The sequence below is a fragment of the Tasmannia lanceolata genome, unplaced genomic scaffold (assembly GCF_043159265.1).
Source record: "Tasmannia lanceolata isolate RefF3 unplaced genomic scaffold, GAP_Taslan_0.1 ptg000018l, whole genome shotgun sequence".
NCBI lineage: Eukaryota > Viridiplantae > Streptophyta > Magnoliopsida > Canellales > Winteraceae > Tasmannia > Tasmannia lanceolata.
Window position 1 is genome coordinate 10,367,330 of NW_027518695.1, and position 26,574 is coordinate 10,393,903.

General features: G+C 37.9%; 2 protein-coding genes and 1 pseudogene across 6 annotated transcripts; 1 reads left to right on the top strand and 2 right to left on the bottom strand.

Annotated features, from left to right (window-relative positions):
• Positions 1–1,113: 1,113 nt before the first annotated feature.
• Positions 1,114–1,299, top strand: LOC143852129 (U2 spliceosomal RNA; annotated as a pseudogene).
• Positions 1,300–4,815: 3,516 nt separating this feature from the next.
• Positions 4,816–12,509, bottom strand: LOC143849700 (ubiquitin-conjugating enzyme E2-17 kDa-like). Of its 2 annotated transcripts, XM_077358856.1 has the most exons (6): positions 12,352–12,509; positions 11,909–11,976; positions 11,727–11,805; positions 8,900–9,027; positions 7,080–7,184; positions 4,816–5,207 (listed from the first exon to the last, which is right to left on the bottom strand). In XM_077358856.1, exons 3-6 carry the CDS (start codon positions 11,794–11,796, stop codon positions 5,064–5,066), a joined length of 447 nt encoding a protein of 148 aa, XP_077214971.1. In that variant the 5' UTR covers positions 11,797–11,805; positions 11,909–11,976; positions 12,352–12,509; the 3' UTR covers positions 4,816–5,063. The 2 variants fall into 2 exon arrangements, with proteins under 2 accessions (XP_077214971.1, XP_077214972.1); XM_077358857.1 differs by lacking the exon at positions 11,909–11,976 and having other exon boundaries at positions 12,352–12,495.
• A 4,772-nt stretch (positions 12,510–17,281) lies between these two features.
• Positions 17,282–26,027, bottom strand: LOC143851918 (putative inactive receptor kinase At5g58300). 4 transcript variants are annotated; one of them, XM_077361424.1, is made up of 5 exons: positions 25,707–26,027; positions 24,910–24,987; positions 24,778–24,838; positions 20,876–22,297; positions 17,282–18,087 (listed from the first exon to the last, which is right to left on the bottom strand). In XM_077361424.1, exons 4-5 carry the CDS (start codon positions 22,275–22,277, stop codon positions 17,462–17,464), a joined length of 2,028 nt encoding a protein of 675 aa, XP_077217539.1. In that variant the 5' UTR covers positions 22,278–22,297; positions 24,778–24,838; positions 24,910–24,987; positions 25,707–26,027; the 3' UTR covers positions 17,282–17,461. The 4 variants fall into 4 exon arrangements, with proteins under 4 accessions (XP_077217539.1, XP_077217538.1, XP_077217541.1 ...); XM_077361423.1 differs by having other exon boundaries at positions 24,910–24,996; XM_077361426.1 differs by lacking the exons at positions 24,778–24,838; positions 24,910–24,987; positions 25,707–26,027 and adding an exon at positions 22,663–22,752.
• Between the last annotated feature and the right edge of the window lie 547 nt (positions 26,028–26,574).

Here is a 26,574-nt window from a genome sequence, read left to right on the forward strand (position 1 = left end):
GGTTCCCAAAAGCTCTGACGAACCAAATAAAAATGAAAAGATAAGCTTGAGTTTGTGAAATTAATAAAACAAGGTAGTGCCAATATAAGAGACCTTAAAAAAGAAGGATAATTTGGGAATTTTCTTTTATCCAAGACGACATGGAAGGAGACAGTGACACTCGTATCAGCGTCGCATAAATTTTGGGAAATAAACAGGGGTACAGTCTTTAAGTCTGAGGTAAATAGAAGATACGTGGACGACAAAAAAAAGTTGGGGCGGTAAAATACCTGGAATAGCCGACGGTAACGATTTCAAGCGGACTTGTCAGCAAAAGGACGGTTGTCAGTCAAAATTACCGGCGTGGAAACATACCTTTGGGAGGCAATTATGAGTCTAGTACGTGCTGACTTCTGATTGACCGGCTTTTTCTGCTTTATCCGGTAATTTTTCCTATTTCGCAATTTTCCTGACGAAATGACGGATCAGCAATGGAGGACAGGGGTATATAATTAGGGAATAATGTTTGAGAGCCCAAAGAACACTGGACATTTGAGATCGTCACTTTGACACAGTGGGTCTCAGATTCGATTGATCTGAACCATCCATTTTACTGCCGTTGTTTTGAGCATCAAGTGAGCGGTTCAGATCATTCAAAGCCGGCCCACAATGGCATGATTTAGTGGCTAACGCCTTTAATTGATCTAAACCATTCATTTCATCAATCCTTTTTTTGGATCTCCTATGCCAAGAAAATCACACCAATCGCCCAATTTTAGCATCCAAAATTGTGCACTTACTTTAGTTTAGATGAACGGTCATAACAACATCTAGGCAACAAAGACTACAGAGATGGGAGATCCAAATCATGGCATATTGAATGGACGGTTCTGATTATTTAAAGGTGGAACCCACTATGCCAGCGTGCACATTCGTTGCACTTCTCTTTAAAACAACTAATGAAATCTGAGGTTTTGATTGATTGATAGAGCCTACTCTTCTTCTGTGGGCCCACCTTGTAAATGTCCTAGGCTAAACAAATCAAATAACCCAATCCTAACCCTTGAACTCTAATTTACTTGCTCCATTTTGTTTCAAATTGCGGGCTGCATTTTCACTATCTAAGATGGTTCAATCTGTGGTTTTGAGACTACATGCATATAACATCTTAATAATCTGTTCTTATCAGTTTAATATCTGATCCGTGGTCCATTGGACCACATGATATTAATTTAATTTTTTGTGGGGGAGGGCCCGCTACCAGCAGGGCACTCACGCGTCGCCCATGCGTTGCACTATTGCATGGGCCTCGCAAACCCCAACAACAACAATAATAATAATAATAATAATAAACATCTTAATAGTGGGCCCCACCGAATGAAACTAACAGCATTGGTTTGGGCCCGTTTGAAGTTTTTCATTCAACTATCTCAAATTGGCACTCAATCCATCATTGTAGGTCCCCCATTGAATGATCTGAACCGTCCATTTGATAGGCCTTGCTTTCGATTTCTTGTAATCCAACAATCACGAGAAAAAGCGCATATTATTGGATCTTAGAATTGGGCAGATTGGCTTGAATTTCCACAGGCTGTGCATCTGCTTTTACCATAGGAATTTTGAAAATTTACAATAACGCCACTTTAAAAAAAATTAAAATTGGTTCTACCAAAGAAGAAAAAGTAATGGTATTTTTTTTTAGCAAAGGTTACTTTCGTCATTATAAAAGCACGGCTCCCAAACTTTCGTTCTCAGGCCCATTTTCGTCATTTCCAATTTAACAATGTCAGGAGATTTTTGTATAAAAAACAATCACATTATCTGCTGATTATCGAACCAGATTAAAATAATCATCTCATAATTAATAATTAAAAAATAAGAAATATTCAAAGGGATGTTTTGGCTTGAAGAAGAAGCAAAGGTGTGGGATTTCGTCAGCGCACGTGAGGAGACATGCGGCAAAAGTTCAAGACATATAATGTATCTTACTTGTAAATCAAGCTATCATTTTTTATATATTATATTTTCCCATAATTTCTCCCTGTCATTTTGCGTCAATTCCTCTATTTTTTTTGGGCAAAATGACCAAAAAGAAACGTCCCCACAACTTCTATTTTTGGTTGGCCAAATTTCATTTTTAGAAATTAAATATTTCTAAAATAATAAATTTATAAATGCCTGAAACATGGTTACACCTAATGCACAGAGGCATTTGATCCCATCTACCCTTAGATTCTAGAGACAACATATATAATTTAATATATAAAACAATATGGTATCTGCTAGCGTGGGCGCCCTTCATTCTATCATTCCTCTTTCTATACTCATTTAAAGAAAAATAAAACAAATCACTAACTTTAATTTAATATAAAACAATATGGTATCTGCTAGCGTCCAACGCAGAAGGCATTTTGTGGATGGGCTGTCGCATGTGAGAGCAGCCATACGGCTTGATTTTGTTTTCATTCACCTCACTTGTCTTTTCTTTACATTCTAAAATGGGAATTGCTAGCGTCCATCGCAAAAGGCATTTCGCAGCTGGTGTGTCGCATATGAGACCAGCCACCTCGTGAATGGAGACAACAGACCCTAGCAAATCCCTTCTAAAATATCGTATCTAATCTTCTAAAATATATAATTAAATGAAAGTAAAGTGCTGATCTCAATCACGTTGCTTGTACTTGGGGATACACCTGGTTTCAAAACGTTGGACGTATACGAGATTCCATTTCACAGTCATACATATACCTCGTGGGTCTCGTGAAAATTGTTAATATAAAAAACAGACTATTTGAAAGTGATATTTCCACCCCTTCTGTTTGTTTGTTTTTTTATAGAAATAATTGTATTTTGACCCACCCTTATTTGGGACCCCATCTTCGGTAATAAAATTCAAACAAAACGAGACATGTGTGGGACCCAACATGTGTCTTTTAGGAAAGATTATAACAACTGGCTGGTACTCAGACAGGGTACCGTCGTTCCCGCCTTCTTTTTATGACAGCCCAATGTTTGTTCATTACTGGCTCACTGCAGAGAAAAGAAAATAAGCTGTATTCAAAATAGAGTCTTATTTTGGAGATGATATTTTCACCCCCGCGCATTATGTGCACACCTCCCTTATAACCTGATTTGATGTGAAAAGTGGGCACCTTTATGTCAAATCAGGTTATAATAGGGTGTGCACGGAGGTTGAAAATATCATCACCCTTTATTTCGGGGAGTGATAAATCGACTCCCCGTGCCTGTCTCTCTCCTCTAGGTTAGAGAGAGAGAAAGAGAAGAGAGATAGACACATGGGGAGTCAATTTATCCATTTGGGGAGTGGATATATTAACTCAAGCCCTCTCAATTCCTGTATCTCCCACCCAACCTCCCTACCCCTTTCTCAACACTTCATAAGCTAATATTACATGAAAATAATTTAATAATCAAAAGAAAACATTAAATCTATAAGGTTACAAATGACAACAGGGCCATCAAAGTTTCCTTATTTGATTTTTTTATATTTTTTTTGAAGGGATGAATCTTTATTAAAATGAATCAGGCATAATTGATAGACAAAAGAAAATTACATTTATAAGATTTTAAATTATTTTTACTATGCAAAGTAGTTAATGTCACAATTATAAGCCTTTACATAATAACTCAGGGGCCTGTGCCCATGAAGTGTTTTCATTTATTTGATTCTCCATTGGGATGAAAATTTTTGGGAAGAAAACAGAAAGAAAAGGAAAAGAGTAGGAGGGAGGTGAGTTTTGACTTATTAATCAGATGCATTGAACTTAGTTTCCCAGATGGGTACAATCACAGCTGTGGTTTGATGGTTCAAAGCTACCCACTTTATATTGGATTTTATAAGACAGAAAAAGAGGGTTATGAGAATCAAAAGGAGGATTTCAAGTTAATGTGAGTTTAGCTATAAGACCAGCTGTAATTACGTAGAGTCAAAAGGAGCAGTTGAAGTTAATGTGACTTCAGCTATGAGGTTAGCTGTAATGTATCTCTGTCTTTAAAAAGATGATATGATTAAGGGATTTAAGGGTGTACTTGAATGTAGATCTAAACTTCTATTTTGGTACAGTTTTTGCCATTTGAGATTGCAATTTAGGAAGAGAATCTGCCACCCTCAATTTCAGCCTATATTTACCTCTTCATCGTTCTGCTTGGGCACATGGTTTGACAACTTTTATACTAGCCCGATTTGTTAAGACTAGTTTTCACATTAGTTGTCCCTAGGATGGCTATTGATATCCACACGACTGTCTTGATAATGAGACGAGTCATTTTGTTTTATACTGGCCATGTTTAGTAGTCATTAAATTTTTTCCATGGAATATAAACTTATCAGAGTTGTTGGAGAGGAGGAAGGTGGGTGGGAGTGTGAGAGAATAACAAGTGGCTTAAAAATAAGGAAAATAACAACTTTACACAAAATAGGGTTTTTTCTTTCCTCAATTTTCACTCGCGCCCACCCAATTCTCTTCATCTCCATCCATCCCTACCCCTCTTTTACCGCTTGGTAATCTAATATTCCAGGAAAAAAAATTCAAAGATTGCCAAACATGGCGTTAGGATCCGTAAAATGGGTGTAACACATATTGCACACCCATTTTCCACTTACAAATGTGCATAAAATTTGTTTTAGGACCGTTTTACTTTGAAAGAATAAAACAAAGGGAAGTATTATATCCGCCCCATTATTTACTCGGGACAGCCCACCACTGCAGAGGGACTGATTTACTTCACCATGGTTGGACTAGGCATTTCTTCTATTTTTTTTTTTAACCAAACCAGAATTCAGGGGAAAAAAGGGAAGATTTACTGCAGTAAAAGTACGGAAGAAAAATATTTTCAAACAAAGGCAGCACCAACAAGATAGTAGCACTATTACATGTCAAACAACACAGAAGTCTACAGTTTTTTGCTCTTTTTCTTTCAAAGGTCTTTGAGACTGAAATTTCACACGAGCAAAGAGCCAAGTTTTTTTTTTTTTCCTTACCGAAGAAAACCATCTTCCTTCTTTCTGCTTCGGACGCAAATCTAGATTTATGTTCTCTGAATAATATCAGATCCTGGGGTTTCTATCCCATCGCATATTTCTGGGTCCAGCTACGAGCAGTAGTCTCATATTTGGTTCTGTCAGTCTTGTACATGTGAGCAATCTCTGGAACAAGTGGGTCATCTGGATTCGGGTCTGTAAGTAGCGAGCATATGGAAAGTAGGACCTGATAGCAGAAGACATTCATTCGTCTTTTAGTATGCATGTAATAAAAATGATAAATGATATGGCTCCAAATTAATTTGGAAAGATATGGCTCACTACTATCTTGCAAAAGCCAGCGGCAAGGGCGCCTCCATTGTATCCACATCACCAGAGTGCATTCATAATAGCACTGGAAAAAATTAAAAGGAAAGGAATGACATGCACTTTGGTGATGTGGATCCAATAGTGGTGCCCTTGCCGTTGGTTTTTGCAAGGGTGCCCCTCGACACTTGCAAACATACTGTAGAACTACTGAACTTAATGTGGGCACATCAAGAGGTTATTATATCGTGTCTCACTGTCCAGTGAAATACTATTTATTATTGATTTTTTTTTTGAATGGCTTTATTATCGATTATTATGTTTACCTAATCTTTTATCATTAACTCTGATTTTTGTTGGTATCACCCTCCCCTAATCCCTAAAACACTAATCGAACATTCTCCAATGTTATATTCATTGTATCTTATTGGTCTCTCTTTCTCGAAGCATACTAGAGACTTAGAGACTGAAAATAACTAGATTAGACTGATGAATGCACTTTTGATGGGGACTATCCAACATGCCATGAAGAATCAATAAGTTAAGAAGATGAAGCTCCTTATTAATGTTAAAAGAGTTTCATTTAGTTTTTAAAGTGTTATTTAAGTCATAGGGGAGTATTAGAGTCTTTTTTCATTAAAATCACTTAAGTTCTCTGAGTCATGGGTGTTTTAAATAGGCCCCATATGAAAATTTAAGCGGGGAGAGTCTTTTACGTCATTAGAGGGTATTTTAGTCTAAAAATGTTAGGTTTTTGTTTAGTCATTAGATTATCTATTCTTTCTCTCTCTTTCACTTGGATGTCATGGATTCACATCAATTTGACAACAAAGCTTAGGTTCAAATGGCTTCTTGAGATAGTATGGATCGTAATCAATACACTATAAGGATTAGAGACATACTAGGCTTTTATGGAGTGAATGGACATACTAGAGTTTTATAGAGTTAATGAACGGGAATGTTCAGATCTATAAGCAATCCACATTTGTCTAGTTGTTAATATTTCATTGTATCCAAGAATTAACTACCAGGAGTCGAGAAAAGACAGATCGATAATTCTATTCCTATGTTATCACTACTTCTATGATGATTGATACATCAATGATTCGACAATTCAAGTATATTTCTGCCACCCAAGACATGTGCAGTTGGCATGCGATGAACCATTGGATGATACCCTACAAAGAGATACGATGGGAGGGTGAAAAATGTACAACCCCTATTGAAAATCTGACACATATGGCGTGATACTTCACAGTACCCAATGATACATATGGCTGTTTCAACCACGACAACATGACTTCCACTGATGAGTAGATTATTTAAAAGGTCCTTACCTTGCATAAAACTTTTTGCTCAGTTCTCAGTTGGATAAAATTTGGGGATAATATCAGAACATTGCACACTTCTCAGCTAGAAGAGCAAGGTTAGCCATGTTGAACACACCGTGATCTGCATGCACTAACATTATTTTCTTTCATTTTCTTGACAATGGTCCCCTATTAGTTTAGATATAAAACTATGCCGTTCTAAAACAAAAATGTCTCAAGTCTAAATCGTCTGCCATTCTACAACAAAAATGCCCAAATACGATTTACAGTCTTAGTTGCTAAATCAGATATGTTATGCACATAAATAGCCTTCCAATAGAACCTCATTGATGGAACAAAGCAAGTATAATAGCATATCTAAGGCTGTGAGCAATAAAATGCCCAGCCAGAAAAGGAAGAATGGAAACACTAACAATATTATTACATGCAAAAGACAAACGAATCTGCAAACCAAAACAAACCTTTGAGATGGTCAGAGCAGGGCTCCATTGTTCTTTAAGGATATCCAAGCAAATGCTTCCATTGCTATTGATGTTTGGGTGGAAGACCTTAGTCCTAAATGCAACCTATAAGGCAAAATGAGGTCAGCCTACCTCTACAATGTAAGATATTGATCCATAGTAATGGGGAGAAAAAAAGGGTGATTATAAATTATAAAAACGAGAAACATATATCCGAAAGGGGAATGATATCTATACTCTCATGTTACTTAATTTTACACTTTTCTGATTGGCTCTTGATAGCATTTTAGTAACAACACTACCAACACTCTTCAAACCAGCTGTTAAAGGCTGGTTAGAAGAGGGAAAGCAGTGTTGTCACTAAATAGAGGAGTATGACATCTCCCATGTTTTAATTACTTAAATTGCTTGCTCCGTTTGGTTGCCAGTAAAATTTTTATCCTAGGAGCTTTTTAATCCCAACAGTGAAGTCAATGGGGCCAGGGTTTTTTTTTTCCTGCAATTCCTAAATTCCCGCCAAAATTTAGGGGTGTCATTACCAAATATGGGAAGGGAGGAGAGAGAGGGAAGAGAGAGAAAGAGAGAGGACATCATTCCCTAGGAAAGAAAAAGAGGGGACAAGGAGTCCATGTCATACTCATAAGCAATCATTACAAGAGTGGGATTAAAAAAATTCTAGTGCTAAAAGGCAACCAAACATGGGATGGGACGAAAATTTTACTAAAAACTTCCTAGGTTTTAAATTTTACTGGCAACCAAACATTAAGGTGCAGAAAAAAAAGGCATGGCCAATGAATGTCATACATTCCTCACTACACAGATGACAACAAGGAGCAGATAAATATTGAAATAGGCAACCAATGCGAATGCACACATAATTCAGACCACCCAATGTTTTCATTACTCGTAGAAAATAATAGTACATTAATATATTCATGGTGGTGCATAATAAACAAGAAGTCCCAAATTTAATAGATGAGAATTTGATAAATGAAAATAGTTCATTAGAATCTCTACATTAGACAAATCCATCAAATAATAACAGTGACAATCATAATAATGACAACAACAACAGCAATAGAAACAGCAGATTAATAACTCATTAGTTATGAAATGAGCAAATTAATGGCATAGCTATGAGGGTTGGTCTCTCAATTTTTCATGAAGCATAATCGATAATATCCTCTACTACAAATTGTTGCCTTAAGAAGAAACCAACAACCCTCAATTTTTCATGAGGGTTGTTAACAAGAGCACATTTCAGCGGACAAACCCGGCATGCAAGTTCAAGGCATGAATATTCTAGCAACTGTTATTTTGGTTTTTAAGATAGATTTGTAACACTTAATATGTAACCTCCAATGGTTGCAAAAACACACAAGGTGCTGATATAATCTTCACACATAATTGAAATGAAAACAGAAAAAATAGCACATCGCAAGGTACCATCAGTGAGAGATTCAGGAAATATCAATAATATCCTCTACTACAAATTGTTGCCTTAAGAAGAAACTAAAGGTGCAGGGGCATCCAACAACCCTCAATTTTTCATGAGGGTTGTTAACAAGAGCACATTTCAGCGGACAAACCCGGCATGCAAGTTCAAGGCTTGAATATTCTAGCAACTGTTCTTTTGGTTTTTAAGATAGATTTGTAACACTTAATATGTAACCTCCCATGGTTGCAAGAACACTCAAGGTGCTGATATAATCTTCACACATAATTGAAATGAAAACAGAAAAAATAGCACATCGCAAGGTACCATCAGTGAGAGATTCAGGAAATAATTATTGAAATAAACAAGAAAGTGACAGCAGCACCTTTGGAGGCTTAAAAGGATAATCTGGAGGAAAATGAATAGTGACAAGAAATACGCCTCCTGCATATGGACTATCAGGAGGTCCCATGATTGTCGCTTGCCAATGGAACATGTCTTCAGCCACAGGACCTTCAGACAATAGACAAGACATCCCAAATTTAATATATATGGTAGATAAAAGGTAATATTTCTTGTAATTAAACAATAAGGTCATTGTTGAAAGGTTTCGAAATCAGGAAACACATGAGATCAACAAAATTCATCAGTTCAACCAATTGACGTAAAAGCCTTCTCACATATTCGGTAAGAGGACTACATTTTTGTTATAACGTTTTAAAATAAAATATACAGCGGGAAATTAATTGCAAAAAGAAATGAGATGGATAAAAAAGGAAACAATAATTCCAAGAAAAGAACATCCATTAATCGACAGCCAATGCTCAAAATCATTGCCATCTACAGACTACAGCTCACGTACTAATTATTTTTTTAACCAGCACAAAAAAGAAAGTTCCCAAAAACAAATCAGAGAGGTGTGTAATAAAATGAAGAGTGCCATTATCAAAACAATGGAGCGCGGATATCATATCTAAAAAAGAAAGCTTTTTTTTTTTTTTTTTATCTCCAGGAACTATCGCTGAACTTGTAATATAAAGAAAAGGCTGAATGGAATAGATGCATCTAAAAGAATAAAGGAAGGATTTCAGGACATATCCTTAGGTCTGACTTCAAATAGGCATATCTTGGTCATTTTAAAACTAAATCTAGCAAACTTTAGTGCTAGTTACATGCTTTGAATGTCTAGTTTCCAATGAAACAAATCTAAACCCGAAATTCAGAGGGGTGAGAAAGATATGGACTGTTCTATTGTGTTTGTACAGAAGGATTTCAGGCTAGGACAGATTCCCATGTCTTACTTTAAAGAAATGTGTCTTGGTCATTTTAATTCCAAATCAAGCAAACTTCAGCTCTAGTTATATGCTCTGAATGTCTAGCTTCTAATGAAACAAATTTCACCCTGATATTCAGATATATTCTTTTTTTTAATAATAATATTCGGATATATTCTCTGAATGTTAATTTTTAAGATCGCCCTTGCTATTTCTTCCCCATAGGAGCAAATCAATTTTAATGTCTGTAATGATTTATGCCCAGCTGTTCTCTCTTTGAAAATGCGATTATTTCTTTCTTTCCAAACAAGACACACTAAAGCATAAGGAACAAGTCACCATATCGCCAGCCCCGTTTCTCCAAACGGTTAGCCACTCCAACTTCTCAATATGCTCTTTACGGTTCTTTAAAGCACCCACACAAGGCCAAAACTTTTGATGATTACCTGCCATAGACTATAAGAAATGGGGCATTGCACCATCGTGATCCAACGACAATTTCCTAACAAAAAAATGTCTTCAGGGAGCTATGTGACTCCTTTCCATATTTGCAAAGCTTGTGAATCTGAATATCTGAGGAGTATGCCGAAAAAAGAACAGACCGCATCTTTCTCACTTTCGCTCTTTCAATCTTGAGGGTTCTCAGCATGAGAATTCAAGTTTCAGAATGGAACAAAATGTTGCCGAAAGACTTTGAAGTCATGTTAAACAGTTAAGGTACTCTTTTCAAGCCACAGTTCAGTTTTTTTTTTTTTTGAATGGTTGCAAGCTTTCATTCAAAAGAAAAAGGAAGACTGAGATGCTCAACCCGAAGAAGTACAAAGATAACAAGAGGAAAGACAATAAAGAAACTCCTGCCCTTGCTAATCTATCAGCTATACTATTAGCCGACGACCTGATATGCGTAAATATGATTGACGATCCTTCTACTCGATCTTGAATCTCATAAAAAAACTGAGCAAATCTCCAAGGGGGAACGCTAGTGCCTCTTAGCCACAGAATGACATTAAGGGAATCACCTCTTAGCCACAGAATGACATTAAGGGAATCACCCTCCGTTACGACACTGTCAAGGAAATCTTTCTCCAAGTGTTTTATCCCCTCATATACGGATCGAACCTCCGCCTCACTAGCATCTGCTATCCTAATAGGCCCTGAAAAAGCCCAAATCACATCTCCTCGTGAATCTCTAAGGACGCCTCCGATACCGCCCAGACCGGGGTTGCCTATACTAGAGCCAACAAAGTTTAGCTTTAGCAATCCGAGAGAAGGGGGCACCAGAATTATTCCTATGCTATAACTAAAAGTCACCAGAATTGATATCAATTTCTTTCTCCAAGCGTCATTCTTCCTTCTCCTACTTCTAGGTTGAAGGACCTATGTGTATGCGCCGCATCAAGGTCGTAAGCTGTGAAGGTACACATTTTCAATAGTACTAAGTGCACAAAATGAACATTCATCCGAGTCATAACACTGAGTCGAGTGGTCACCTATGCACCCAGGACAGCAGTCAACTATGCTAGTTGATAACTATCCAACAAACCACTACATTACAGTCCTCGCTGCTACACCACCCAACACATCAAATGAAACACCATCTTGTGTATAGAAAACAGAGATGATAAGAAACAAGCAGTACTACATGCATGATACTGACAGTTCTCAAAGGATGGAAGAATAAAAACTGTTGATAAGAATTCGAAATCTTACAGAAAACCAATCCACCAGAAACCAATTTCATCAGAACCCATACACAATATGTTGACATACACACCAGACAATTCAAAAAAAAAAATGTTGACATACTCACTTCAGGACTATCACATTACACGGATCAAGACAACAACCCATCAAGCCAATAAACATATCCAACTATCAAAATACCAGCAAATTTCTGAGAACTAACAGGTAAAAGGGGAATCGTCTCAATCTGTGTACCTGCACTACAGGACGTAGGCGGATCCTTCTGCAAGTCCTTGAGTTCCTTCAAGATACGCTTAGACGCCATGAGAAGCAGCTGCAATATCGGAAGAAAAAAGTCAAAACAACCCAGAACTACAGGGCAGTTTGAAACCCTACCAGATTGCACCCCAAAAAAAAAAAAAAAAAACCCTACGAACCCTTCAAATTTTTAGACCCAATTAAAGGAATCCCCCAAAGGCCGCGAATTTCCACCTGACTAAAAACCCTGCGATACATTCAAATTTTTAGAACGGATCTAAACCCTAGAAAACTCTTAAATCCCTAGACCAGACTATAAACGCCTAAAAAATACTATAAGAAATTAACAAATTCAAAGGTAAAAACCCACGATGCACCCTAAAATTTATGGATTGGATTCAAACTCTGAGTAATCCTAAAATGCCCAACGTAATTATCCAACGATCGTCATTTTGAAAGCCTCAGATTCTAATAGGGCGGAATGAAAATCTTTAAAATTTAAAACCAAGGTTTGTAGACCCGATCGAGATGAAACCCTAGATCTCTCGGATCGAAAAAAGAAAAGAAAAAAAGAACCCATCTACGTGGAAATAAAGAGAGAATAAGAGATAGAATTGAAAACCTGGAGAAAATTAGGGTTTCGGTGATTGGAGCTTGGATTTTTCCGATCGGAGAAAATTAGGGCAAAAGGGGACGGCCTTCGAGCAGATCCACCGTCACCCTCGTGAAACCAGGGAGTCTTTTTGAGAGGGCAAGTATATTTATAGTGACAAAAAGACTGTATTGCCCTCAGCGATATGTCTCATGACTGTCGTCATTTAGCAATTTGGAAAAATTGCAAATCGAGGACACCAAATTACCAAAATACGAGAATTGCCGGTAGGGGACACTCTTTTGAAAAAAAGGAAAAATTGCCAACGGGGGGACGTCAAAATACGAGAGTTGCCGATGGGGGACACACTTTTGAAAAATTGTTAAAGAGGGTCGATAACCCCCTATTGAGAGTTTGATAACCCCATTTAGAGGGTTGATAATCCCCTTTTGGAGACCTGATAACCCTCATTTCGTCCCTCTGTAACAATTTTTCGTAAGTGTTTCCTGTTGGCAATTCTTGAATATTGATGTCCCCCATTGACAATTTTTCCTTGAAAATTTTTATAAATGGCGTTGAAAATGGAATTTGCGGGAAAACCTGATCAAAATGCTGTTTGGGTTACAAGTCTAAAAAGGGATTTTCAAGTCTAAAAAGGGTATGATTTAACAACTCTAACCTAAACGGGGTTATCAAATCTCGCCCGGAGATATGAAGTTCTCAATAGGGTTATTGAGTCTCACAAGGGGTTATCAAGTCTCTATGAACTTGACAATCCCTATTTACATACTTGATAACCCTTTTTTAGACTTGATAACTCCTAGGGCATTTTGGTCAAGTTTTCACTGTTTACTACTTGTAAGTTGTAACCCCCTTGTAGACTTGACAACCCATTTTCGACTCCCCTTTATACTTTTTTAAAAGAGTGTCCCTCCCATTGGCAATTTTTCCTAATAATTTATTCAACATAACCTAAACAAAGGTTCTCTAAAGAAAGTCTTTTTTGCTAGAATACCTAACACCTTGTGACTAGAACAACTCATGTTATTCTAGCATGATTGGATATCATTATTTTTTGTGGGCCCTAGGATGGAGATGGCACAACCTAGAAGCCAAACCTGATAAGCTTATCTATTTGGATCATCTTATGGTGTGATGTATATAACCCACTATATGAGTAGAGCAATCATGTTGGTGCCATATGGGGTGAACCTGATCATGATTATCTTATATAGGTGCATCTTATGGGTTCATTCTCTGATACAAAGGCTTGGAAAAAACACAGTGAAACCATCCCTCATTGTTTCACCATATCTATAAATCAAACATGCTCAGTTTTGTTCTGATTTTAAATATGGAGTCTCTGACAAATATCATGATAGATTGGCTGATACATCAATAAATATCACAGGAAGTTTGATATGCCGATATATCGAGAATATTTAGAAATATTTTAGAATATTTCTCATATATTGACCGATACATCAGGAGGGGGTTCGATATGGCCAATATATCTGGACCTTTAGATCCTGCGAAAGTAATAGATTGGCTGCAGCGAAATCTTCCTTGGGCCACCAGCTTGTACTGTAAAAGGATAGTCATAAATACACTAGAGGGGGATGACCTTGGGTAAAAATGGGGGCGGAAAAAAAAAAAAACATTGGAAAAATGGGAGAATATGCATCGTTTTTCTTTCCAATAGATAGATATCACCATGTGATCCGTGATTGAGGTCCATGAATATTATTGGCCACGGCAAGTCCGACCTATTGCACTTAGTCCCGCCCTCATTGGATGGATCTGGACATTTGATCAGGTATGATTAAAAAGACACCCCTTAAGACGCCTTTAAGGCATTGATTTTTGCACATCTTAATCTTGTGAATGTGATCTAACTTGGGCATCGACCAAGACCCATAGAGTCACCCTCAATGCTCCGGGTTACCAAAAACATATACCACATGTACAGTGAGTAATGCTTTCTCATTTGCAAATAAGTGATATAAAGGTATAATAGTTCTTGAAATTATGTATTGGTAATGGCTTCCAGAGAGATTTGACATCCTATTCGCAAATAAGATTAAGATTTCATGAGTCATTGAAATTCAGAAGTTAAATTTGAGCTACGACTCAATATTCAACATCTAAAAGATCTGAAAATTTGTATTCTGTTTCTTTCTTTACCAATATATAAGACTGTTACCATGTAGGATACAATATTGGCCTGAGAGAATCACAATATCCTATATGAGTTAAAGAATACTTGTAGATGAACAGAAACTTACTTGCCCTAGAGGGATCTTACGATACCGCAGAAGGCGATGGTCAACAACCAAATGTGGCTGTCCTGGAGTCTTCATGAATTGAGTGAGAACATGTACTGTGTATACAATATTGAGTGGTATAATAGTAAGATAAATGAGACACTGATATTGGGATGAATTTGATAAAATTTCACCAGAAGGAGGATCAAGTTTGGGATATTTCTCCATATGAGTCTCAGCAACTCCACCATCCAATATTCCTGCATCTTAGAGAATATTAAGTGTGTATTTTCTTTGGCTCAAGAAAATGCCTAGTTTTGAGTGGGAAAATTTAATGCCTATTGAGAGGACTGAGATCTTTGATTCGGAATCTCCTATAAAGGAATTCTTCTAGAGAATCGATAAAATCAATTGTTATTCCCAGTTATGACAATATCATCAAGTACCAAAACAGAGGTAGAGGTGAAGTAGTGATATGAGCAGAAAATGAGTAATCAGCTTTGGATTGTTGAAAATTGGCATCTATGAGTGTAATAGAGAACTTGGCAAACCATTTCCATAAAGCTTGTTTGATTTCATATGAAGATTCATTTAATTTGTAGACGCAGTGCTACACCTGCTAGAAAACATAGGCAGAATGTGCATGTTACTTTTTCACGGAGATATGTAGAAAGGCATTATTAACATTGACTTGATGTAAGGATCAACCTCAGATAGACACAATAGCAAGGATGCATCGAATGGATACAAGTTTAGCTACAAGTGCAAAATATTAATGGTAGTCTAACCCCTCCTATGTGTAGCTCTTTAAATTATTATTATTATTTTTTGATAGGTAAGCTGGGGTTTGGCGGGGACCCCTACCGATTTATTGATTGAGAAAGATATTACAACCAGCATACAAAACACAATCCTATTGCAAGAATAGGGGTACAGACCAAGGGAACAAAGACCAAACCTATCCTAACTGAGCTCTTAACTATTAACTGAGCTTTATGACGATCAAGTTTTCTGTCAGATCATAACTCGATCATTTAACTCGTTTATAGCCAATGGCCACTTTCTTTGGTAGTAAGGCTTCAAGAGTCGAAGTTTTTATAGCCTCGAGTGTGTATGGATCTCTAACTCTCCATAGATAGAGCATCTTTCTATTGAGGTAATTCGACAGCCTGAGTGAAAATCCTGAGTTCTGAAGTAGAGGAAATCGATGCAATTAAGGCACAATTAGATGGAAAGATACTATCACAAGAAAGAAAATGAGTTAAAGAAAGAGAAGTGGCTGCCTCAGACGAAGGCAACTTAGAGTGGGAATGACAATCCTTAGTGGAAAGAGGAAATGTAGTGACGCAGATAAGATGGACGAGGTATGAGAGAGGATGATGAGTGTGAGTGGGACAACTAGATGTGGTAAACTTGATATACGTCATTACTAAACTTCATTTATAAAGAATGATGCAACGAATATGTCCCAGATTTTTAGGGGATTGATTGATATGAATATAGCGACAACTAATCCTAAATTTAAAGAGGTTACTAATATTGGAACTACCATGTTTTGATAACGGGCCAAACTCAGCTTGTCTTTTATTATTTAACCAGATGTCAAAAGCTATTACAATTTCAAAAGAGCTCTCAGCAGTTAATTATCAGATAAAAGAAAAAGTGAGTTCGAATCATTATCAAAAAACATGGTAGTGCCAATATCAGTAGCCTTGAAATAATACGGCTAGTCCTAAATTTGAATTCACAATTTAAATAATATTCGCAAATCAGGACCGATTAGGGGTGGTATCCAAAGAGCAAGGTTTAAAATTTCGGTTTCAGACAGTGAAATTTCAAATTTTCGATCGAAATCTGGTACTTGACCTGAAACTAAAATGTTATTCAATATTAAATTTCGGTCAAAATTTCGGTGAAATATTAAATTAATATTAAAAAAACATTTTTTTGGGTCAAATTTCAGAAAAACCGAAATTCGGATATTTCGGCCGAAATAAATGACCGTTTCGGTTTTGATGCATTTCGGTGTCAAAATTTCATATTTCGATCGAAATTTAAAACCATGCCGCAAAGAGGTCCTAAGACTGTGTGAAACACTCAATTGTTCCCAAATCAGGACCAATTTTGGTTGTACCCAAAGAGGCCCTATGATGTAGCCACGTCTCCTTTGTATATGGGGATAGGAGTTTAAAACGAGTCGGTGTTGTGTTGCAACACGTTTCTGTTGCAACCAGCTTACTTTGAAATTGAGTCCTTGTTTATTTAATATCTGTTTAGGTCTTTAGTTGGGGTGGGATAGTGAGTCACGATAGGTTTTAGCTTTTGAGTTGTAGTCGGAAAAAGATACGAGCAGGAGTTCTGTTTAGGATAGAACATTAAAAGCTCTATAAATAGCTATCGTGCATGGCTTGTTGCACGTTTTTTTGGTATTATTTTTATGAAATAAAAGAAAAGAAGAGCTTCCATCTTCTTTGTTTACCTTTGTTCTTCGTGGATTCGAAGGTTTATTCTGATCGGTGTTGATATTAATCAACCTCGACTTGTTCTTCGCGCTTCCGGCTACGCCACCCTAAGACTGTCTGAAACACTCAAAGGAACCTTTTAATGCTTTGAGACTCAAATATTAGACACTGATCATTTAGAACAATGGGTTGAATATAAGACACTTCTTATATGAAATAAGATGACAGACCAAATTGATAGTCAAATGCTACATTCAATTAGAGGAACAATTAGAATTCATCAATCTATAAAAATCCAATGGAGCTAGAAACATCGTTGTCGTACAAAATCAGCTTGATTACAAATACTTTAAATAGAAACAGAAAACACCTAAACAGTTTGAGATGTTACGTACTGGATGCGCTCGAAAGTGCTCAAGGGGTTTGAACGTTTGAATCCTTGGACTTGTCCTCTGATGAAGGCCGATTCTCCGAGTCAGTATGCCGCATTTCTTCTATCATTCTAATGACTTCTTCCATTTTCGGGCGTTGATCTGGCATCTTGGATACACATGCCATTGCAATCTGCAGCATTTGCACCATCTCTTCTTCAATGTTCGGGTAAATCATCAGCCCCGCATCAAACACCTCTGCTGTCCACTCTTCTCGAACCACGGATTGGACCCATCTAGGGAGATCAACAATGTCGTCATGACCAGGCGACTGTAGCGGGGCTTTGCCCGTCAGCATCTCGAGGAGGAGTACACCAAAGCTATACACATCGGCTTTCTGGGTGGGTTTTCGGGTCTCAATCATTTCGGGAGCACGGTAGCCTGTAGTTCGGGGTGGGACAGTGGGAACGTTCATGAGGGTGGTCAGGCCGAAATCAGAGACACAGCCATCTTGATCAGGACTGAGGAGGACATTGGACGATTTGATGTTGCCATGGGTGGATTTCCCGCCACCCCCGGAGTGGATATGGGCGAGGCCTCTTGCTGTTCCAAGTGATATCTTTACTCTGGAATCCCAGTCTAATGGAGTCCTTCCAGTACCCCTGTTCCCTGTTATTGAATTTGAAGAGCAAGGGGAGGAGGATAACAGACTCATCAGTTTGAGATGGAAAGAGCTAAATTATTACATTCTCTACATTGAAGAAATATTCGTTTGAATTTATTTATATTCCAAGCAAACAAAATCAGACCTCGTTCAAGCTGCTGTTATAATGTTATCTTCAAGAACCAGTATATAAGGGAAGTAATAACTTGTGACAGGATAGACCGATGAGACATCATCATGATCCGGAACTTTCATCTAATGGACCCAAGGTAGAGATAACCGAAAATAAGAGACTCATGGGGGCATTTGAAACTGTCAGATCAGTAGCCTGCAAATGGTTGGCTAAATCCAGAACACTAACAGTCACACATTCAAGGCCCCAATCAGGGTTATAATATGGCATCTTCAAGGTGTGGCGCTTGGGACGAGCTGTCTTGGTCTATAGGAAATAGGGTGGGAGGACCCGAATTACAGGGAATCTCATTGTGTTTCAATTGAATCATTCCCAATAAGATCAACCTCCTATGGGACATGAAAATGAGGACCCAAATGGCAAAGAAAAGAGATGAGGATATGGTGTCTCTGTTTGTATTCTTTAGTGTTTGGAAATTTGATCGAGTACACTGCACAGCTCACCAATTCACATGACTCAATCAACCCTAGGTGAACTTAAACTTGAAAAACTGGAACTCAGTTGAAAGTCCCAATCAAATATTCAAATAACTCAAATAAAAAAAGGTACTAAAATAACTCAATGCAGATGAAAAGCACATTAAATGAAAAACAGTTTGAAAGTGAAAAAAAAAAAAAACTGAAATAGTACCCAACTTAGTTTTGGGTTTACATGCAATCAGGCCATTGTTTTTAGTCTTGTACTTTTTGTCTTTTGTTTTAGGTTTTATCCATAATCCCAAATTAATGAGCTGTTACTTTCTCAGCCAAATCCCAAATTTTCATCCCAGATATGTCATGTGTAAAATGTTATTTGTGTTGTTATGAAATACGACGAGCAAAATCCGATTCTAACGCACGCAAAGCAATAGACAGATGATATAAATATGCAACAACACACAAGCATGAGATATATGTGGTTCAACAACCGTGCTTACATCCACCGATCCACGGGAGAGAAACAATCCTCCCCTATGAGCAATAAAAATAAGAGATTACAGAGGGATTAAACCCTTAAACCCCCTCCAAACTCACAACCCAGGAAGATCAAATCTAAAAGAGCATTTGATGTCCAAGCGAAACTCCTTTCGCTCCCCACACATCCCTGCCCTTTTTGTTTCTGCTCCAACCACGACTGTACACTACCAAGAGAAAAACCCAATTATTGTCACATGAGAAGACCAAGAGAAACCTTCTCCTATTTTCTCATACCTCTAACCAATCACCCTTTTTGTGCTCGTGAGTTTTCTCTCCACCTACACCCAAGGTATGTTTCTCTCCACCTACACCCAAGGTATACTAATACCTTAAATAGACTTTAAAACCTCTCCTAGCCCAACTAGGAAACCGAGAATCAAAGGGAGGGTCTCCTCTTCCTACTTACGTAGGAAACAAGACACCTAAAGCCAACAAATATTTGGTTATGGATGTCTTGTACTAAGATTCTCAGTGGCTTGAAATGGGATCTTTTAATTTACTTCATTGAGATCTTTTAATTTACTACAAGTGTTAGACATGGACATGTCGTGTTCTTCAAGTTCAGTACATTCTTTCTACTATTCATATGCGTTAGATGATTACCCTTTTTCATCTCTGAGACTTGCGGAGATGAAAAAGCATGTCGTAGGGACAATGAATCAATCTTGCGTGCTCACTAGTTTACAAGTATGTTGCAATTTTCTAGTGCTTCTAAATAAAATCAAAAGGAAGTTTTTGTTGGGATTTTCAATAGTCAACATAGGTTTTTGACACAACTTTGGTGCCCATATTCAAGCTCATTATATATGTTCTTGTGTTCATGCAAGATAGAAAGCGAAAAACATCATTCACCGAATTAAAAGAGGTGTCAACTATGTACCTGGTTAAGGGGCTCTTTGGATACCTCTAAAAACTCTTAGCATATAATCTTATATGAAAATGGTTGTGAAGTTAAATATGCTTATTTGCAAAAAATGGTCATACTAGTTTTAGAATGATATAATCAATGGCTTCCAAAGAGGCCTTATTGTTCCATTTGCAAATAAGAATTAATTAAAACTACTCTTATCTGCAAAAAAAGAAGAAGAGAGAAACTTTAATGGCATCCATAGAGTTCCTTAAGCATTTGACTTACCATCACCAATATGAAAGAAACACAGATTTTCCAAAAGATGCAAATAAATGGTCATCTTCATGTGTGAATGTATTGAAAATAATGCGGCAGAAGTGTATGGAAAGGAGGCAAAGATCAACATCTCCTTTGATAAAAACCCTTGAATTCATAAGGAAATAAGATAAAAGCCTTGAATCCACAAGGAAAGAAGCAAGCTAAATAAGTTTATTCAATGAAAGAGATAAATTCTACACTTACATCCAATACTTACAGAGTTTTCCTACCTTCCTATCCTACCCAAACCAAAAGACCTCTCCTACTCAAATTAAAAGACTCCTGGTAACAAATCTTAGGTTTCCAACTTAGGTAACTTAAGCAAATCAGAAACTAAAAAAGAAACCCAGTATAATAAGAAACCATCTTACATCAAAAAATCGTCTTCCACAGCTCTGCAAGTAAAATCTATTTTGAAACAATTCAAAAAGCAAACAACAAAGGGAATGAAAACAAAGAGGATCAATTAGGCATACCATGCAAGAGACTGGACAAACTTCCACCCGAGATATAATCATAGACAATGAGCTTCTCATCCTTTGAGTAGTAATAAGCACGTAGTGGCACGACATTTGGATGCTGCCCAACCCTCCACACAATCTCCATCTGCTGTTCAAACTCCCTCTTCCCCACCACTACCTCCTTCAACCTTTTCACCACTACCGTTGTCCCGTCCTCCAAGACGGCCTTATATGTTGTCCCATAGCTCCCCTTCCCCAGCACTTCAGCTGAAGCTCTCAACAGATCCTCCAAGTCAAAGTTATAAGAAAGGCCCTCGAAGAATACCAGCTTGTTTTTCTCTGCCTCTTGCGCTCCGCTACTAAACTCCTCCTTTGGTTTCTCACTTCCGCCACTAGAGGCCTTCCCTTTCAAATCACCACCACCTTCTGAATCTTTTTTCCTCAAACAACACAGTATGAGGACTAGTGCCAATAGAAACAGTATTGCACAACCCCCAACTACAATAGCAATTATAGACCCAACACTAAGCTTCTTACTGGAGCTATGGCTTTGGATTTGAGGGATGGGTGTGGGGGGTGGAAAGGATGTAGAGAATGGTGAAGGTGAAGGTGAAGGTGAAGGTGAAGGGGAGATGAGAGAGCATTGAATTAGGGGAGGCCCGCATAAAAGAGAGTTGCCCAAAAAGGAAGAGTTGCCGTACCTCTGGAGAGAAACGGGGATTGTGCCATTAAGATGGTTATAGCTCAGATTCAAATGCTTCAAACTTGGGAGGTTGAGATCAGGGATGACCCCAGAAAGGGAGTTGTTCTGGAGGTTCAGTGTAGTAAGTTGTGTCAGATTTTGAATTGCTGGGGGTATGTTTCCACTCAAGGAGTTGAAGGAAAGGTCAAGGAAGTTGAGGTTGTGAGATAGATTGTTGGGGAGGTCCCCAGACAAATTGTTGTGTTGGAGGTAAAGGGAATTGAGTGAAGGGAGGGAAGGGATGTCAAGGGGGAGATTTCCATTAAGGTTGTTGGATCTGAGGCTAAGATGTTGAAGGGCATCCAGTCTTCCAAGTGTATTAGCTGGGATAGAACCAGAGAGCCCTATGCCAGGGAGTCGGAGGGAAGTCACTCGGGTTTGGTTCTGGTTGCACTTGATGCCAACCCAAGATGAGCAGATGGGGGTGGCTGGATCCCAGTTAAGCTTTCGGCCATGGGGGACTGTGGATGCAAATTGAAGGAGAGCTTGCCTGTCAGAATTCAGGTCTGCAATGGCCATAGGAAGGAGAAACAGAAGGAAGAAAAGGAAAAGAAGTGATGAAAAAGAGAAGGGTTTTAGCTTGGGCTCTTTCATGGAACACATCTGGTTTTGGTTAGGGAAAGGTAAATGAAATAATGCAAAGGAGAATGAACTGAGCTTAGGGTGTTTCAGCATTTCTTCTTCTTCTCTCGATTCTGTAACAAAACCCATGAATAATATCAACTCATCAATTAAAAACGAAGCTAATTATGAGCATTAATTAAAAAAATAGCATAAGAGAAAAAGGAGAATATTAGGTGCTTTTCTGAAGCATAAATGGCAACAATGCCGACAAGTTTCTTTTTTTAAAAGTTCCCTTCAAGAGTAAGAATCTCAGCAAAAAAAAATTCAAGTGATGTGTTTATTTCCCTAAAAAGTGCAAGAACCTTACACAAAATAATATCTAATCTCAAGTTTTTTCAAAGTTCTCCAGTCTCCAATCTTTTGTATGATGATGCTAGTAGAGCATTCATGGAGGGCTAATCAAGAGAAGGGACTGTTTTTTTTTTTTTTTGCATACCTTGTTGAAAGTGCAATTAGGTAAGGGCCAGCAGGAGACGTCTCTTTCCTCATTAAAAGCATTTTCTTTCCATGTTTTTCAACCTTGAAAAAAAGATTCATGGAATATTTGTTTACCTGGAGATGCAAAGAGGTGGGAGAAAGAGAAAAAAGAGAGGTAGGTGGTGAATGAGGAAAGCATGGATGGAACGTATTCCATGAATTTACTCTAAATTTAAATCTTTATATCTCTAGCAAGATATTATCTCTGCAAATTCTCAGCATTTGATCTAAGGACGTACCGGTACGAACTTGATATCCCCCCGGCCCACCACGACGTTTTCCGTGAGAATGGTTCAATAAATTCAGTCCCTTTAATGTTTTTCCTTACCTGTGAAAGACTGAAAGTTGATAGATAACGTTAAAGGGGGGGATTTTATCCGTCAGAGGGGGCGGGCGGGGGGAATATCATTGCCCAAAATGTATTTTCCGTAATCAACAACAAGAACAGCCTCCTTTTTTATGAAATGGCAGAAATACCCTCGCACCAGAAGAAGGCATTTGGAAGACACAGGAGTCGTCTTGCAGAAGAGAAGAATAGAAAGGGGACCACTATATGCCATTTAAAAAAAAAATGGTACTGATATCTGCACGACAATGTTTTGATTATGGGATGAACTCACCCTGTTTTACACTTTTTAATTAGCTGATGAGAGCTTTTTGGAAATTATAATACTGGTTAAACAATGTAAAACAAGGTCAGCTCACCCCCTTATCATAACATGTTGGTGCAGATATCAACGGCTGAAGAAAGCAAACTATATGAAAAAAAATGGCTACAGATGACAAAAATACCCTTATCTCATAGGTTAATCTACGAGTCAACTCAACTCAACAAAGCTTTTGTCCCAAACTAGTTGGGGTGGGCCAAATGAAATTTTTTATGAAGAAGGTTAATCTACGAGTCAAAGACTATAAAATGCACTTGGGTGACGTGCAGCCAATGGGGCCACCCTTTGAGCTTATTTTTGCGTGGGACACCTGAGTTTAGCATCCTCTCTTATTATTTAATAAAGGGTTTAAGTTTAAGCAAAGGGCATTTTGGTCTTTTCAATGTAATAGAAACTTTTTCAACTTTTTCTCAACCAAATACAGAAGGGATTTTGGCAGGGACCATCGTAGAAGGCATTTGGCCGACTGTTGCATGAAAGAGCAGCTACATAGGCTCACTTTTTGTCTTATTCATTTAATTCACCAATGTGGCTATTCTCTCATGCAACAGCCAGTCGGCACTGTTGCGGTGGTCCCTAGCAAATTGCTATTATTGAAAAAAGGAGTGTGGATATCAATTCTCTTCCATTAAAGGCTTAAGTTAAAAAAATTGGCAGCTCAGTCACATCTGCAAGAGAGAACAGCCACCTCACCTCAGATGAATTAAATGAATAAGACAAAATTGGTTAGAAGGTAAGCATGTGTGGCATCTATATGCCCTTCCGCGAAATTGCCTAGCAAATCCCAATCTGGAAAATATTCAAAGCACAGAAAAAGCCTTCGGAAAGAAAAAAAACAAAAGCAAACAGAGCCATTGAGCCAACCAAAAAGATAAAGCGAGGACCCTGCAAACAGTTGATGCCTGGGAAATGCCAAGATAGTGTGAATGTGTGATGGATTTACCAACTTGTGTGGTAAACCGGAAGAGGCGCAAATTAGAATCAGACAAAATGGAACTCACCCAAATCTAGCATGTGCGCCTCATCATGATTGACCCTAGTCCATAATCAGGATAAATTACCCAATCCTCAATTAGGGTCAAATTTGTTTTGTTAGGGAAGTGATAAATCGACCCCCATATATCTTGCGGGGGGGAGGGGGGTCGATTTATCACTGCCCTTTTTTTTTTGTTATTGCCGGTATTAATTGGGATTTTAGGGAACGAGCTGATCTACGGTGGCTAGTAATTGACGAACGGCCTGGATCTCATAGAAATGGCCCAGGAATTATAGAGCGCACGTTAGGCGCACCCAAGAAGCGGTACCCCTAGCGCATGTTAGCACGGGCATAGTGTAACACTCATCAACCACTCCCGCAAAATAATACGGCACACATTGCGCATGTTAGCAAGACATGGCTGACTTACCGGAGAAAATCCGTTCCTTCGAAGATCAACAATCCCCTTCCGAGCTCAAAACCACGCTCGTCTGTTAACAGAAACCACGTTAATCTCAGAAAAGCAAAAAAGGAAAAAGAAAACTAGCTCCAAATCGAGCACCTCAAAGGAACTGCTCGTGTTTTCCTCGGGATTCCTCCAAAAAAGATCTTCAGAAGCTCGAGTTCCGCCATTAAAGCTCTGCAAAACCTGCATTGAGGTTAAGGGAAAACACTTCCAAAACGTCTTTATCTGAATCGACTGGGAACTCAATCGTAAGAAAGGTTGTGAGAATGGCATGAAGGAATCTCTAGTGAGGGCAAAAATTCATGAATCTACTGTTTTTTTTTTTTTTTTGAGAGAGAATTTCTAAAGAAATCAACCAACAGAATCTATAATAAAACGTTCAAATGGCAAAGGAAAGATGAAATTCGAAGTAAATTGGTGCGAGAAAAATTCCAAAGATCAGAAGAGATGAATACTAAGGAAACAGTGAGAGATGATAGCTAAACCTCTAAATCTAGAGATTTTCAAAACACCGCTCTCAAACTCCGCAGTTTCAACCAACTGTAAGCAGAAAAGAAGAAAAAAGAAAGGTGTATAACTTCAAAAGCAACTACGAGATCTAAAATCTCTCGAAATCGCAATAGTTTCCTTTGTAGACTGATGCTTGAAGCTCAAGATCCACCATTAAAACTAGAAAAAGGCTCTGCTAACAAAATCAGAGCTTCCTAAGCGGAACTCGAATTTCTGAACTTTAATCCAGCTAGAAAACTAGTAGTTTTCTCAAAAAATAAACAAGAATTTCTATCAAAATGCTATGTTTAAAGCTCTGTAATCGCTAAATCAATAACAAATTCAGCTCCAGAAGATTAAAATCGAAACTAAAGTTCAACTCTGGAGAGATCAGAAAAACGAACCTAATCGATGCAAACAGTCATTTAAAGCTAAAGATTTCTGTGAAAATCAGCACAAAGTCTTCAAGAATCTGCTCTTCGAAGCTTCAGATCCGCCCTTAGAGCTCTAATAACATGAAATCGAAGTTTCAAGAGCTTAAAGTAAAGAAAGGGGCTTGTAATTCCAAGAGCAGAGTTTGGGATTTGTTGCTGGATCAGTTGATCTACCCTAAGACTTTGACTACTGATGACCCTCGTTTTAAAGCTAAAATTACGAATATGTCCATGGTAGTTTGGATCTTGATTACCAAACCACTCTCATCTTTTGTCTGAGTTTACGAATACGTCCCCACTGCTTTGGGTCTTTGTTCAGTCTGGCGTTTGGATATGAGTCTACCCTATTAAATGTTTCTAACCGTGCGAGTGGGGGACACAGATTTACACTAACAAATGGAAAGTGACATATTCGCCCCCTTTTAAACCACAAGGGGTTGCCCTTGAAGAAGAGTGGGGGGCAAATATATCATTTCTCATCTAAAAATGAGAATTAACACATATCACTTCTAAAATTATTATAGGCACAAGAAAATGACACTTGCTATGATTAATGTAAAAAATATGTGTTTTTTAATTGGAAAAATGTTTTTTTTATGTTTGAATTTTGGAAATGATATCAGCACAGCTATGTTTTATTATTATCACTAATGCATCTTGTCTTTAGTATTTAAAGAGCTGTCAAAAGGTTATTACAGTCTCTAAAAAGCTCTCAAAATTGGTCTGGCCTAACATGGTCTACTTAGGGCCTACGCGATGGTCCCTCAAATGTGATGACTATTTGTAAATTATCAAACTAGAAGATTGTTTTTGCAAATAAACCAAAGTAGAAGACTTC